The sequence below is a fragment of the Aegilops tauschii genome, chromosome 1 (assembly GCF_002575655.3).
Source record: "Aegilops tauschii subsp. strangulata cultivar AL8/78 chromosome 1, Aet v6.0, whole genome shotgun sequence".
NCBI lineage: Eukaryota > Viridiplantae > Streptophyta > Magnoliopsida > Poales > Poaceae > Aegilops > Aegilops tauschii.
The window spans coordinates 256,828,018-256,843,163 of NC_053035.3; the positions used below are offsets into that span (position 1 = coordinate 256,828,018).

Consider the following 15,146-nt stretch of genomic DNA (forward strand, 5'->3'; position numbering starts at 1 on the left):
CCGGATTCGTATAGTAGAGCAATTATTTGAAATGGCTCCAAATAGCGCGTGGTAGCATCCACAAGATGACATAGATATTCGTAAAGCACACGGTTCTGAAAGGTTTAGACCCGTTGACTAATAACCTCTCTCACAAGCATAACATGACCAAACCAGAACACATTGAGTGATAATCACATAGTGATGTGAACTAGATCGTTGACTCTGGTAAACTCTTTAGATGTTGGTCACATGGTGATGTGACCAGTGAGTGTTAATCACATGGTGATGTGAACTAGATTATTGACTCTAGTGCAAGTGGGAGACTGTTGGAAATATGCCCTAGAGGCAATAATAAATGGTTATTATTATATTTCTTTGTTCATGGTAATTGTCTATTATTCATGCTATAATTGTATTGTCCGGAAATCGTAATACATGTGTGAATACATAGACCACAACCTGTCCCTAGTAAGCCTCTAGTTGACTAGCTCGTTGATCAACAGATAGTCATGGTTTCCTGACTATGGACATTGGATGTCATTGATAACGGGATCACATCATTAGGAGAATGATGTGATGGACAAGACCCAACTTAAGCATAGCATAAAAGATCGTGTAGTTTCGTTTGCTAGAGCTTTTCCAATGTCAAGTATCTTTTCCTTAGACCATGAGATCGTGCAACTCCCGGATACCGTAGGAGTGCTTTGGGTGTGCCAAACGTCACAACGTAACTGGGTGACTATAAAGGTGCATTACGGGTATCTCCGAAAGTGTCTGTTGGGTTGGCACGGATCGAGACTGGGATTTGTCACTCCGTGTGACGGAGAGGTATCTCTGGGCCCACTCGGTAATGCATCATCATAATGAGCTCAATGTGACTAAGGCGTTAGTCACGGGATCATGCATTGCGGTACGAGTAAAGAGACTTGCCGGTAACGAGATTGAACAAGGTATTGGGATACCGACGATCGAATCTCGGGCAAGTAACATACCGATTGACAAAGGGAATTGCATACGGATTGATTGAATCCTCGACACCGTGGTTCATCCGATGATATCATCGTGGAACATGTGGGAGCCAACATGGGTATCCAGATCCCGCTGTTGGTTATTGACCGGAGAGGCGTCTCGGTCATGTCTGCATGTCTCCCGAACCCGTAGGGTCTACACACTTAAGGTCCGGTGACGCTAGGGTTGTAGAGATATATGTATGCGGAAACCCGAAAGTTGTTCGGAGTCCCGGATGAGATCCCGGACGTCACGAGAGGTTCCGGAATGGTCCGGAGGTAAAGATTTATATATGGGAAGTCTTATTTTGGTCGCCGGAAAAGTTTCGCGCTTTATCGGTATTGTACCGGGAGTGCCGAAAGGGGTCCGGGGGTCCACCAAGGGGGTCCACCAGCCCCGGGGGGCCACATGGGCTGTAAGGGGTGCGCCTTGGCCTATATGGGCCAAGGGCACCAGCCCCAAGAGGCCCATGCGCAAGAGATAAGAAAAAAGGGAGAGTCCTAAAGGGGGAAGGCACCTCCGAGGTGCCTTGGGGGGGGGGGGAGGACTCCCCCCTGGCCGCACCCTTCCTTGGAGGAAGGGGCAAGGCTGCCCCCCTCTCCCTTGGCCCTATATATAGTGGGGGGAAGGGAGGGCAGCAACATCCAAGCCTTGGGCGCCTCCCTCCTCCCCTGCAACACCTCTCTCTCTCTCTTGCAGAAGCTTGGCGAAGCCCTGCCGGAGACCCGCTACATCCACCACCACGCCGTCGTGCTGTTGGATCTCCATCAACCTCTCCTCCCCCCCTTGCTGGATCAAGAAGGAGGAGACGTCGCTGCACCGTATGTGTGTTGAACGCGGAGGTGCCGTACGTTCGGCACTCGGTCATCGGTGATTTGGATCACGGCGAGTACGACTCCGTCATCCACGTTCATTGGAACGCTTCCGCTCGCGATCTACAAGGGTATGTAGATGCACTCCTTTCCCCTCGTTGCTAGTAGACTCCATAGATGCATCTTGGTGAGCGTAGGAAAATTTTAAATTATGCTACGATTCCCAACAATTACATCCTACTTGTGGTGCATTATTCGGTTTTAATTATGCTTAATGCTCGCTTATGAGATTTTTCATTTCTTGGTTGGTCGCTTCTCAATCTTTTGCTAGCCTTCATTTTGCACTAAGTATGATCTCTACTTGTGCATCCAAAATTCTTTAAATCGGTTTTGCCACATGAGTCCACCATACCTACCTATATGCAGTATTCCTTTGTCGTTCTAAGCAAATTTGTATGTGCCATCTCTAATTTTCAAAATAAATTTCTCTTTTGTGTGCTCGTGCCGTTCACGAGGCGGTGAGGGGTGGCTGATATTTTCCATGCTAGATGTGTTATTCTCACGACTAGTGTTTATTCACTTGTCATTGCACGAGAGTACGACAAATGTATTAGGGATGCCCAGTCCCAAAATGAAAAATGAATTTAGTTTATGTTGTCAAATAATAAATTCCTTGAAAAGTGTCGGTATGGAAGGCACCCGTGGATACGATTAGCCATGGAAAGTGAAAGTGTGGTGGAAAAAGGAATAAACTTTATTTTCTGTTTGGGAACCGCCTATGATATATCTAGCATGGAAAGTGTTGGGAGCTCTAAGCCGTTTCCGTTGGTGGGAAAAGTATGCCTCCCAAAATGTTTTTATCTCTCAATTTTCGCTTCGAGCTCTGGCACCTCTACAAATCCCTACTTCCCTCCGCGAAGGGCCTTTCTTTTACTTTATGCAATTTTTATTTTTACTTGAGTCTCCATCTTCTCTTATAAAACACCAACTAAGGGGCACTATGATCGTACTTGAGCATTGGGTGTAGCTAATATGCGAGTGTGTTTCATGAATGGATCGATGATTGAGCATAATGGGCTAGGGATAACTTATTTTAGCGTTGATATTTTGAAAGACATGGTTGCCTGTTGATATGTTGAGTATTGAAATTATCATGTCAAAACTAGACTATTGCTTTGAACCACATAAAAGTCCAAATGTCCATGCTACAAAGAAAAGAATATGTGATGAATATGTTAGGCAGCATTCCACATCAAAAAATTCTATTTTTATAATTTACCTACTCGAGGACGAGCAGGAATTAAGCTTGGGGATGCTGATACGTCTCCAACGTATCTATAATTTTTGATTATTACATGATGTTATATTATCATTCTTGGATGTTTTACAATCATTTTATAGTCATTTTATATCATTTTTTGGTACTAACCTATTGACATAGTGCCCAGTGCCAGTTGTTGTTTTCTGCATGTTTTTTACATCGCAGGAAATCAATATCAAACGGAGTCCAAACGCAGCGAAACTTTTTGTGGATTTTTTCTGGACCAGAAGACACAAGATGGGCCGAAGAAGTACCAAAGGGGTGCCCCGAGGGGGGCACAACCCTCCAGGGCGCGCCTGGGGGCCCAGGCGCGACCAGGTGGGTTATGCCCACCTCGGTGGCCTCCCGCACCGCCTCTTTGCTATATAAATACCCCAATATTCCAGAAACCCTAGGGGAGTTGACGAAAATCAATTCCAGCAGCCGCAAGTTCCGGAAACACCAGATCCAATCTAGACACCATCACGGAGGGGTCCATCATGTCCATTGGTGCCTCTCCGATGATGCGTGAGTAGTTCTTTGTAGACCCACGGGTCAGTAGTTAGTAGCTAGATGGCTTCCTCTCTCTCTTTTGATTCTCAATACAATGGTCTCTTGGAGATCCATATGATGTAACACTTTTTGCGGTGTGTTTGTTGGGATCCGATGAACTTTGAGTTTATGATCAGATCTATCCTTTTATCCATGAAAGTTACTTGAGTCTTCTTTGATCTCTTATATGCATGATTGCTTATAGCCTCATATTTCTTCTCCGATATTTGAGTTTTGTTTGGCCAACTTGATCTATTTATCTTGCAATGGGAAGAGGTGCTTTGTGATGGGTTTGATCTTAAAGTGCTTGATCCCAGTGACAGAAGGGGAACCGACACGTATGTATCGTTGCTATTAAGGATAACAAGATGGGGTCTATTTCTACATAAATAGATCTTGTCTACATCATGGCATCGTTCTTGTTGCATTACTCCGTTTCTCCATGAACTTAATACACTAGATGCATGCTGGATAGAGGTCGATGTGTGGAGTAATAGTAGTAGATGCAGGCAGGAGTCGGTCTACTAATCTTGGACGTGATGCCTATATAATGATCATTGCCTGGATATCGTCATGATTATTTGAAGTTCTATCAATTGCCCAACAGTAATTTGTTCACCCACCGTTTGTAATTTTCTCGAGAGAAGCCACTAGTTAAACCTACGGCCCCCGGGTCTCTTCTTTAATATATTTGCCTTCGCAATCTATTTTATTTGCTTCTACTTTCAGATCTATTAAACCAAAAAAAATGCAAAAATACCTTGCTGCACTTTATTTTATTTGAGATCTATTTATCCCATCTATCATATTTTTATCACGTCCATTTGCCAATTTCTGGCGCCGTTTCCCGAAAGGGATTGACAACCCCTTTAACACGTCGGGTTGCGAGTATTTGTTATTTTTGTGTAGGTGATGTTTACGTTGTGTTGCTTGGTTCTCCTACTGGTTCGATAACCTTGGTCTCATCACTGAGGGAAATACCTACCGTCGCTGTGCTGCATCAACCCTTCCTCTTTGGGGAAATACCGACGTAGTTCTAGCAGACATTAGCACGACAGTGGGTGCTCCCCGTAGCGCCCGGAATCAGGGCGGTGGCCCCTCTTCATCAACGACGACGGACTCTAGGATCGTGTGGGCGATTGGGAGTCTGGATCTCAAGGTGGTGACGACCTTCTGAGGCTGGTGGCGGTATGTGACGTCCCTTCCATCAACATACCGGGTTCGATGCGGCTCAGCAGGTGACACATGTGCCTCTTTCGGAGTTGTCAGGCGGTGCCTATCGCCGGCAGGTGAAGCCACCGGTGGATGCGCTACCGGCGCATGCTACGCACGACGTCTTATATGGAGACGTCAAGTAATGCTTGCTACCAGAAGGTAATGTACGGTGGCTCTGGCGGAGGTGTCATGTTTAGCCTATTGCTGTCGGATCGAAGGTGGTGAGGTAGTAGCGCGATGCAAGCGGTATGGGATGTCTTTGTCTTCTGTTGTCTCCTCGAGAGGTATCCAGCTATTGAGGTGTCGGTAGATGGATAAGGGCAGATGGTATAGACGACTTCAGCGACGAGTTTATGCACCCCTGTGTAAACACAAGATTTCTGATTAGACTATGTCATCGCGCACCTGTGTCGTATCATTGCTGAAGATGGTTGAAAAGATCTAGAAGAGGGGTCTAGAGGGGGGTGATTAGACCCTCAACAAGCAAAAGTGGCAATTTTTAAGTTCTTCAAGTTAAGGTGGAGTTTCAGTGCAAGATTAAGCATTCACAATACATTTCAAGCAAGCATGACATGAGTATGAACAGCGGAAAAAGTAAAACATGCTAATTGCAAGAAAGTAAAGGGATGGGATTGGAGTTTGCAAATGCAATGATGACACAAAGACTTTTGGCGTGGTTCCGATAGGTGGTGCTATCGTACATCCACGTTGATGGAGACTTCAACCCACGAAGCGTCGTAACGGTTGCGCGAGTCCACGGAGGGCTCCACCCACGAAGGATCCACGGAGAAGAAACCTTGTATATCCCAGCATGGCCATCGCCCACGAAGGACTTGCCTCACTCGGGTAGATCTTCACGAAGTAGGCGATCTCCTTGCCCTTACAAACTTCTTGGTTCAACTCCACAATCTTGTCGGGGGCTCCCAAGTGACACCTAACCAATCTAGGAGACACCACTCTCCAAAATGTAATAGATGTTGTGTCGATGATGGAATCCTTGCTCTTGTGCTTCAAATGATAGTCTCCCCAACACTCAACTCTCTCTCACAGATTTGGATATGGTGGAAAGATGATTTGAGTGGAAAGCAACTTGGGGAAGGCTAGAAATCAAGATTCTTGTGGTTGGAGTGGAATGTCTTGATCTCAACACATGAGTAGGTGGTTCTCTCTCAGAAAATGTAGGTTGAAAGTGTAGGCACGTTCTGATGGCTCTCTCTCAAATGGAGAAGGGGGTGGAGGGGTATATATAGGTGATAAGCACATTTCATATACATAATTTGATGCTCAAATATACCATTAACCGAGATATATCCTTCCATTCTTGCTAAGAATTGTTGAATATTCGAAGGATAGTCATAAAAGGGAATGTTGACTAGTGAATTGTCTATTTTGCAGCAAAGTGCGCAAAGGCACTATAAACTACAAGTTTCTGTCCATGTTGCAATCGAGATGAGCATATGAAAGAAGAGAAGGAAGAGGGACTTGAGTGTGATGAATATTAAAGCTTCAAGGGCAAGAAAGAAAGAGCGGAGGGATCAACTTGTGAAGTAGGCAGAGAAGTAGAAGGGCCGAAGTGCAAAAATGCAGATATGAGGAGAGGGTCAAAATCCCTAGCAGCAGCCCCGATCCCCTTTCGGGCCTGGCATCACATCTCTCTCCCTCACCCCTCCTCCTTCACCTCCGGCCGCCGCCACGGCCAGGCCGGCGTGGTGGTGCGCCATCCAGCCACCACTCCATTACCGTCCCTCCAACGCCATCCATCACCAACGCCAACACCCACTACCAGCATCCACCACTCACCACCATCTCCAGCCACCGCCGCATCTTGCACGCCCGACCAGACAAGGGCGGCACGGGCGTCTGGTCATCCGCGTGAACGCCCCCGCGCTGCTGCTCTTTCTCTCTTCCTCCCCTGCTGCTGCTCCTCCACCTTTCTTCCTCTCCTAACCTTGTTGCTGCTCTTCTACTTCTTCTTCCCGCATCCCCGCTGTCCTGCTCCTTCTCTGAACCTGCTGCTGCTATCGCGCTTTGCTACTCCCCACGTCTCTACTGCTGCATCTCTGCTCCTCTCCCTAGCGCCTCCATACTGCTGCTACTACTCCTTTCCTTTGCTGCTGTCCCATCTCTCCTACCCCTGCTGCTTCTCTCCTCACGCCCATGCTGCTGCTCCATTCCCAATCTTGCTGCTGCTCTCTCTCTCTCTCTCTCTCTCTCTCTCTCTCTCTCTCTCTCTCTCTCAAATTTCTGTAATCTTCAGAAGTGTCATAACTAGTACTATGTAATGTTCAGTTTTGATAAGTGTAGTATCCTGCTGTTTGGTTCAGTTTCGAATTTGTAATATAAATGCTTGATTAGTATCCCCTGACTAGTTGATACCTTGTTACTTTGGGAGATACTTGATCTATTATATTTTGTTTCTATCAATTAGCATTCTGCTAGTATATGTGTGTGTGTGTGTCAGTGTAATTCATCAAAAATATTGTTGTGTGATGATGATATTTGTTCAGTCCGAATACATGTGTGTTTCTTACTTATTTTGTTGACCAGTGACAGTTTGTACTGTTACATTGTGTCCCTCATTTCGAATGTATGAGATCTAGCTATATATGCCATATATATTCTGTACTTGCTGATGATTAGTGTCCATTTTATTGTTCTTGTGATATATACACATATGTGTGTGTTATGTTCATGTCCTTTTTACTTCTCTTGTCATTGATGTTAGCTTGTGTTAGTATCTTAATTTCTCAAGTATTACAAAAATACCAAAAAGAAAGTTAGTAAAATCTGAATCTACATTTGCTTATCCGCATTTTCATTGGTGACAATCTTGATAGTTTAGGTTTACTTTCTGTTCTCATCATCTAAATTCTGTCACCTAGCTTTAGCCAGAGCATAGTCGCCGTCGTCTAGTCCCTGTGGAGAACACGACATCCGCAGTTCGGGCGAAATATCTCGCTGTACTTTCAATTGATCATTTTGGCGCCGTTGCCGGGGACTAGCGTCGAGCGATTGTGTGAGGTTATAGACTAGGGTTTTCTTGTTTTTCCCGTTGTGCTATATATATGTGATATATCTCTAACCCCTAATCCTTGTTCAAGTTATTTTCTCTTTCTTTGCTTGGTCATTCTGCAGGTTATTGCATCTTCTCAGATATGGCTTACTATTCAGATCATCATGCTTATGCGAGCAACACTACAAACAGCACAGAAAGTATTCAAGACCTGATAAGTAAGATTTCCCATCGATTAGATGATTTAGCTCGGCAGCAAGAAGTAGTTTTTGAGGATAGGCCTAGCTCTTATGATCCTTATTCTAGAGGCCATCCTTATGTTGCTCCTACCTGCCATATTTGTGGATTTCAGGGCCATTCGCCCGCTGAATGTCAGCGTGGTTACTCTCACCCTCCCGATTGTTATGGCATGAGCTTCGCCCCACAGCCTAGCTCATACCAAAATAATTACTCATATGGGTGGCCTGGAAACCATAATATGTCATATAGGAGCAACAACCCTGAGATCTCATCGTTTGCCTCTAGTAATCATATGCAGGGAATTAGGTACAATGAGGAGAGCCACAACTATGTACCACCACAATTTTACTCACCTCCTACTCATATACCTCAACACCAGGAGATGTTGCCAATGGAGTTAAATGGTCCTCCATTTGGTCAACCAACACCTTCAACACAAGTGCCTACTCAAGATGAGTTCGATGACATAGACAAGCTCACACTTTTGAGTCTCGAGTTCACTTGGAGTGCCGAGGATGATCCTATTAGGAAGGTTATACTAGAGGAAATGAAGAAGATCAAGAGTGGGAATGAGCTAGTGGAAGAAGTAAAGAAGATTGAGAAGAACATCAACGCTGCCAGTACTATTTCTTCACAGCTTGAGCTGAGTGTTTCTGGGATTCCTCTTGATACATGTGAGGTTCCAACACCTTCACATTCAGCTGAGCAAGATAGCGAGAGTCCAGAGGAAGAGATACTTCAGATCCAAGAAGAAATACTCAAAGCCAAGGAACAAGATGATCTAGAGCTCAAATGCCCAAGTGATCAACTTGAAGATCCAATGTCTTTCTCCCCTGAAGAAGTAAAAGAAGCTGCTGTAGTTGAAGATGAAGAACCAGAAATACATTTGCCTATTGTCATACATGAGCGTGATGTGTCAGGTTTACCCAATCCTCTTGATGACATGCTCCCTTATGATTTCTTTGCTTCTAACTTGCATTGCATGATGCCATTACTTAAGGTAGATTTGAAAAACTATTTGCTTGGACATGATCATACACATCTTGTTAGTGGCATTACTCTCATTTGTGATGATCACAGTTACTTTCCTCGTGCTAGTCCTATGCTAAATGAAACATATCATTCCCATGCTAGTCTTGAGCTTAATGATAAATATCATCCTCATGTTAGTGTTGACTTTGCTGATTTCTACCATCCTAAACATGTGCTTTATAGATATGCTTATGTAATTGGATATTTGATTGATGACTTGGAGGGTATTATCCCTACCACCTGCATTGTCTCTTTTGTTGAGAGTTCTTTCAGGTTTTTGCTTGTGCACGATCCACTACATGCTGACAAGGTTCGAGGTGACATTCCTTGGGACCCTGGTGGACTCAGAGCATGGTGACGAGGAGAAGCAAGGGGCACACACAAAGAAGAGTGAAGCTGGAGCATCCATGATGAAGCAAAGGTGAAGAGCTGCAGTTGGTGAGATGATCGAGCGAGTGCTACATCATTTGAAGAGCCCGGTGAGCTGTCTCATGACCCATTTTGAAATCATCGTCCATTGATGCTTGCTGAATTAAATTGCTATTTGGGTTGCTTGTGCCATTTCTTAAATGTTGTCCCACTGAATTTCACCTTTGACATATGGTGCTTGATGAGAATGTGCGAACTGATTGTTGAATGCCTTGTAAACTAGTGATCTACACCCTGTTTGCTTTGCTGAAAGTAGTGAAAGCTATTAGTTTTGAGTGCTCAAATCCCTAGTGCACTAGTAAACTTAATCATTTTCTGCTTTTACCTTGATACACTTAGATCATTAAGTGTTAGATGCTGAGTTTGTGCCTATTGTGTTCCCATTGAGAGCAATCACTTTGCCACTATGGACTAGTATGCTATGTTCCCTGGATCGGTAGCATGTGAACCAGACATGGAGAAGTGATGATTCCTGTTTTTGTGCTTATGCGTTGTTCATTTAAGACAGGTAATAATGAATAAATAAGTCTGACTACCTACAGTAGCATGTCATGTTCCCTGGATCGGTGGCATGTGAAATCGGGTTAGCTTGGGCAGTAATTAATAATAAAAAATGTAATTGTTGAACCAGGTGTATACCATGTTCTTGGATCGGTGGTATGTTCCTTTGGGGAGACAAACAAAAAAAACTAATAATTGGTCGAGCCGGGTGTATACCATGTTCTCGGGATCGGTGGTATGTTCCTATGGTGAGACTAATAATAATATAATCATTGCTTTATCTCTGTAAATAAGTGAGTTGATCACAAGATTTAATTCCAGTTCATTTTGTTCTCGGGATCATGCTCTCTTTAGGAACCATTTGGCACAGTCATCATTTAAACTTGTTGATCCTCTTTTATCATTGTAAAAGTTTAAAATGGTCATGCTTACTAGTATCCTACTGCTTTGTAGCACTCTTAACCATTGATTTTCACTAGCAAAGTTCAAAGCATGCTTTGTTTGGAGATCTACTTCACTTGGCATTCTCTAGTCAGCCCACTGTTCACAATCTTGCTCTTGTCATATTCCTTTGCTTGAGGACAAGCAAAGATTTAAGTGTGGGGGAACTTGATAAGCACATTTCATATACATAATTTGATGCTCAAATATACCATTAACCGAGATATATCCTTCCATTCTTGCTAAGAATTGTTGAATATTCGAATGATAATCATAAAAGGGAATGTCGACTAGTGAATTGTCTATTTTGCAGCAAAGTGCGCAAAGGCACTATAAACTACAAGTTTCTGTCCATGTTGCAATCGAGATGAGCATATGAAAGAAGAGAAGGAAGAGGGACTTGAGTGTGATGAATATTAAAGCTTCAAGGGCAAGAAAGAAAGAGTGGATGGATCAACTTGTGAAGTAGGCAGAGAAGTAGAAGGGCCGAAGTGCAAAAATGCAGATCTGAGGAGAGGGTCAAAATCCCTAGCAGCAGCCCCGATCCCCCTTGGGCCTGGCATCACATCTCTCTCCCTCACCCCTCCTTCTTCACCTCCGGCCGCCGCCACGGCCAGGCCGGCGTGGTGGTGCGCCATCCAGCCACCACTCCATTACCGTCCCTCCAACGCCATCCATCACCAACGCCAACACCCACCACCAGCATCCACCACTCACCACCATCTCCAGCCACCGCCGCATCTTGCACGCCCGACCAGACAAGGGCGGCACGGGCGTCTGGTCATCCGCGTGAACGCCCCCGCGCTGCTGCTCTTTCTCTCTTCCTCCCCTGCTGCTGCTCCTCCACCTTTCTTCCTCTCCTAACCTTGTTGCTGCTCTTCTACTTCTTCCTGCATCCCCGCTGTCCTGCTCCTTCTCTGAACCTGCTGCTGCTATCGCGCTTTGCTACTCCCCACGTCTCTACTGCTGCATCTCTGCTCCTCTCCCTAGCGCCTCCATACTGCTGCTACTACTCCTTTCCTTTGCTGCTGTCCCATCTCCCCTACCCCTGCTGCTTCTCTCCTCACGCCCATGCTGCTGCTCCATTCCCAATCTTGCTGCTGCTGCTGCTGCTCTCTCTCTCTCTCTCTCTCTCTCTCTCAAATTTCCGTAATCTTCAGAAGTGTCATAACTAGTACTATGTAATGTTCAGTTTTGATAAGTGTAGTATCCTGCTGTTTGGTTCAGTTTCGAATTTGTAATATAAATGCTTGATTAGTATGCCCTGACTAGTTGATACCTTGTTACTTTGGGAGATACTTGATCTATTATATTTTGGTTCTATCAATTAGTATTCTGCTAGTATATGTGTGTGTGTGTGTGAGAGTGTAATTCATCAAAAATATTGTTGTGTGATGATGATATTTGTTCAGTCCGAATACATGTGTGTTTCTTACTTATTTTGTTGACCAGTGACAGTTTGTACTGTTACATTGTGTCCCTCATTTCGAATGTATGAGATCTAGCTATATATGTCATATATATTCTGTACTTGCTGATGATTAGTGTCCAGTTTATTGTTCTTGTGATATATACACATATGTGTGTGTTATGTTCATGTCCTTTTTACTTCTCTTGTCATTGATGTTAGCTTGTGTTAGTATCTTAATTTCTCAAGTATTACAAAAATACCAAAAAGAAAGTTAGTAAAATCTGAATCTACATTTGCTTATCCGCAATTTCATTGGTGACAATCTTGATAGTTTAGGTTTACTTTCTGTTCTCATCATCTAAATTCTGTCACCTAGCTTTAGCCAGAGCATAGTCGCCGTCGTCTAGTCCCTGTGGAGAACACGACATCCGTAGTTCGGGCGAAATATCTCGCTGTACTTCCAATTGATCAATAGCCTCTACACAAAATCCAACCGTTACACACATTTGACTCAACTCGGTCAGACTGAATAGAAGAACTCGGTGAGACCGATTTAGTTCAAAATGTGAACGTTAGGAATCTCGGTGGGACCGACTGGAACAACTCGGTGGGACCGATGTGCTAGGGTTAGGGAAAAATCTCATCTCGGTGAAGCCGATTGCTTGAACTCGATGAGACCAATTTCAGCAAAGAGCAAAAAGAGAGTTGGTCAAGCAAACTCGGTGGGACCGACTGCACATTTCAGTGAGACCAAAATAATTGCAACAAGCAACAGAGAGTTTGCAGGGCCATCTCGGTGAGATCGAGATCCGTATCGGTGTGACCGAGGAGTTAGGGTTTCTGGCAGTGGCTAGGTCAAGTGAACTCGGTGGCGCCGGATAGATCATTTCAGTGAGGCCGAGTTTGACTTTGAGTTTTGCACATATTTGGAATTGAGAGAGTGGTTGAGGGTTTTTGAGCAATATCACTAAGAATTTTGAGCAAGTAGACCATTAAGAAACACCTCATCCCCTTTTAATAGTATTGGCTTTTCTATGGACTCAATGTGATCTTGGATCACTAGAATATAAATGAAGAGTCTTGAGCTTTTGCCAATATGTGTCCTTAGCATTTTGAAGAGGTTCCACATCCTCTTGTCCTTGCCACTCCATTGTTGATCTTTTATGAAATACACTGGGTAGAAGCATTAGTCCAACAAGAGATATGTTGACATTAATTACCAAAATCACCCAGGGAGCACTTGTGCTTTCAATCTCCCCCTTTTTGGTAATTGATGACAACATACATAAGAGCTTTAGATTATGGATATGCAGAGAAACAAGTGAAGCTTTGGAAAGACATGTAACATGCAAAAGCTCCCCTACATGTATGCAATCATGTGAAGATAAAGTGTAAGAACATATTAATGCATAAGCATGTAGAGCAAGCAATGAGTTACATGTATCTTGGCTATATGCATCAAGGCAAATGATGTGGGTAAGAAGTGTACCTCCATGTTCATGAATCCTTCTTGCAAACAATATGTACATTAGCAAGAGATCATCATGCTCATGAGTGTGATGCATGTACTTACGTTGTGGTCTTGAGCTGGCTTTGGAAGGAGTGGTCTTGAGAAAACAGGGTTAGATAACACAAGAACACTCTAAGTAAAGCTTTCAGGAAACCACAAGAGTACCAAGACTGGGATGACATGTAATGAGTGAATACTTAGTACTTTGTTTAGATATTTACATGTCCCCAAAGATCTAAAGATATGCAATGAGTTCCCAAGATTTTCCTCCCTTGGATATGAAATCTTTCTCCCCCTGAATCTGATATTGGGTAATGGGAGAAGGTAAGGCGAGGGAAAATCAGAGCAAGAAATGGTACAATCAACCAGAATTCAGAGCAACAAGAATATTAACAATAGATAAGATCAAACAAGTTGACATGTCTTTCCCCTCATAAAGACATGTGACTTCTCTCCTGTTTTGTCAACAAGCATCTGTAGAAGAGCTTAGATGTGCTCGTATGATAAGCTTTGATGGTCTCTCTCCCCCCTTTGACATCAAATTCCAAGAAGGGTCCTTATGGAGCATGAGTCAAATAGTGTGGTCCTTGAGAGTCACTTCAAAGCAGTAGGCAGTCTGAGATGCTGATAGAGGACAGAATCATTGAGTGGAGCTGAAAAAGATAGGAAATAAGAAATGGCAAAATATTTTTCAGAGTTGAGATCGGTGACGCTGAAATGACAGAGTCACAGAAAATCCAGATCGGTGAGACCGAATCAGTCTATGTAGGTTGGTCCGATGAACTATTCACAAGTAGACCTTGTGTTTCGGCCGAGCCGATGGGTTTGGACCGGAGTGACCGAGTTCAACATAGAGTAAAGATTTTGTCAACTCATCTCACTTGGCAAATGAAATCTCACAAGGATTTGCAAGGAATTAACTGAGAGATATGCAATGAATTAAACACAGAAGTTATAGAGAACAACAGAAATGAGAAAAGAGATCTAGATGAAGTTATTTATTTATTTAGAGGGAGACAAAATAGCAAGAAACATATGCAAGAACACAAAGTGAATGAGCAAAGGAACGCTAGAGAACTTCATCTAGAATGGGTCAGCAACAAAGTCACCTATGTTAGAGTATATTGACTGAGGAGTCAAGTTATAGCACTTGATCACCTATGTTGGGTTTTCTCACGCTAATGACATGAGCATGGTGGCTACGACACCAAGATCCATCACCTTCATCCACATCCACACCAACAACATCAAATCTCTCATCCATCTCAATGTAATTTTCGAACTCGCCATGGATTCACATGCAAATTACTTCAATCATCCATTCATAATTCATATGGATATCTCATGCATATCTTGTTCCCCTATGTCTCAGTAATTTCCCTAGTTCTCGGGGACATGGAGGAACCCTAGTGATTATATGACTTGAATGGCATGAATATTTTGTGAGGACCCTGATCCTAAGTCACATCGATCTAGCATGTAACACAACATATCACTTTGCAGCCTCACACATGGTATTCCCACGGCTGTAGCCTTACCTTGGCCGGGACCGTTTGCGCTTTTTGGCTCACGTATGTAAATGTGTCGCTAGCATCCATATGACAGAGAACCCGGGTCGACATGGTTAGTCGTGAACCAAGGTGGAACAGTCGTACAGGGACATGCATACGTAGCCCAGCAATGAACGTGTTGGTTATCAG

The 15,146-nt window shown here is 43.8% G+C and overlaps 1 protein-coding gene across 1 annotated transcript; it reads left to right on the forward strand.

Moving 5' to 3' along the window:
* Positions 1 to 6,504: 6,504 nt before the first annotated feature.
* Positions 6,505 to 11,943, forward strand: LOC109769195 (uncharacterized). The gene is made up of 2 exons (XM_020327944.4): positions 6,505 to 9,633; positions 10,839 to 11,943. The coding sequence occupies exon 1, from the start codon at positions 8,025 to 8,027 to the stop codon at positions 9,510 to 9,512; it is 1,488 nt and encodes a 495-aa protein (XP_020183533.1). The 5' UTR covers positions 6,505 to 8,024; the 3' UTR covers positions 9,513 to 9,633; positions 10,839 to 11,943.
* Positions 11,944 to 15,146: the final 3,203 nt, after the last annotated feature.

Bases quoted from the DNA above. Each gene is read 5' to 3' on its own strand.
- LOC109769195 (XM_020327944.4), top strand. From the start codon at position 8,025: ATGGCTTACTATTCAGATCATCATGCTTATGCGAGCAACACTACAAAC.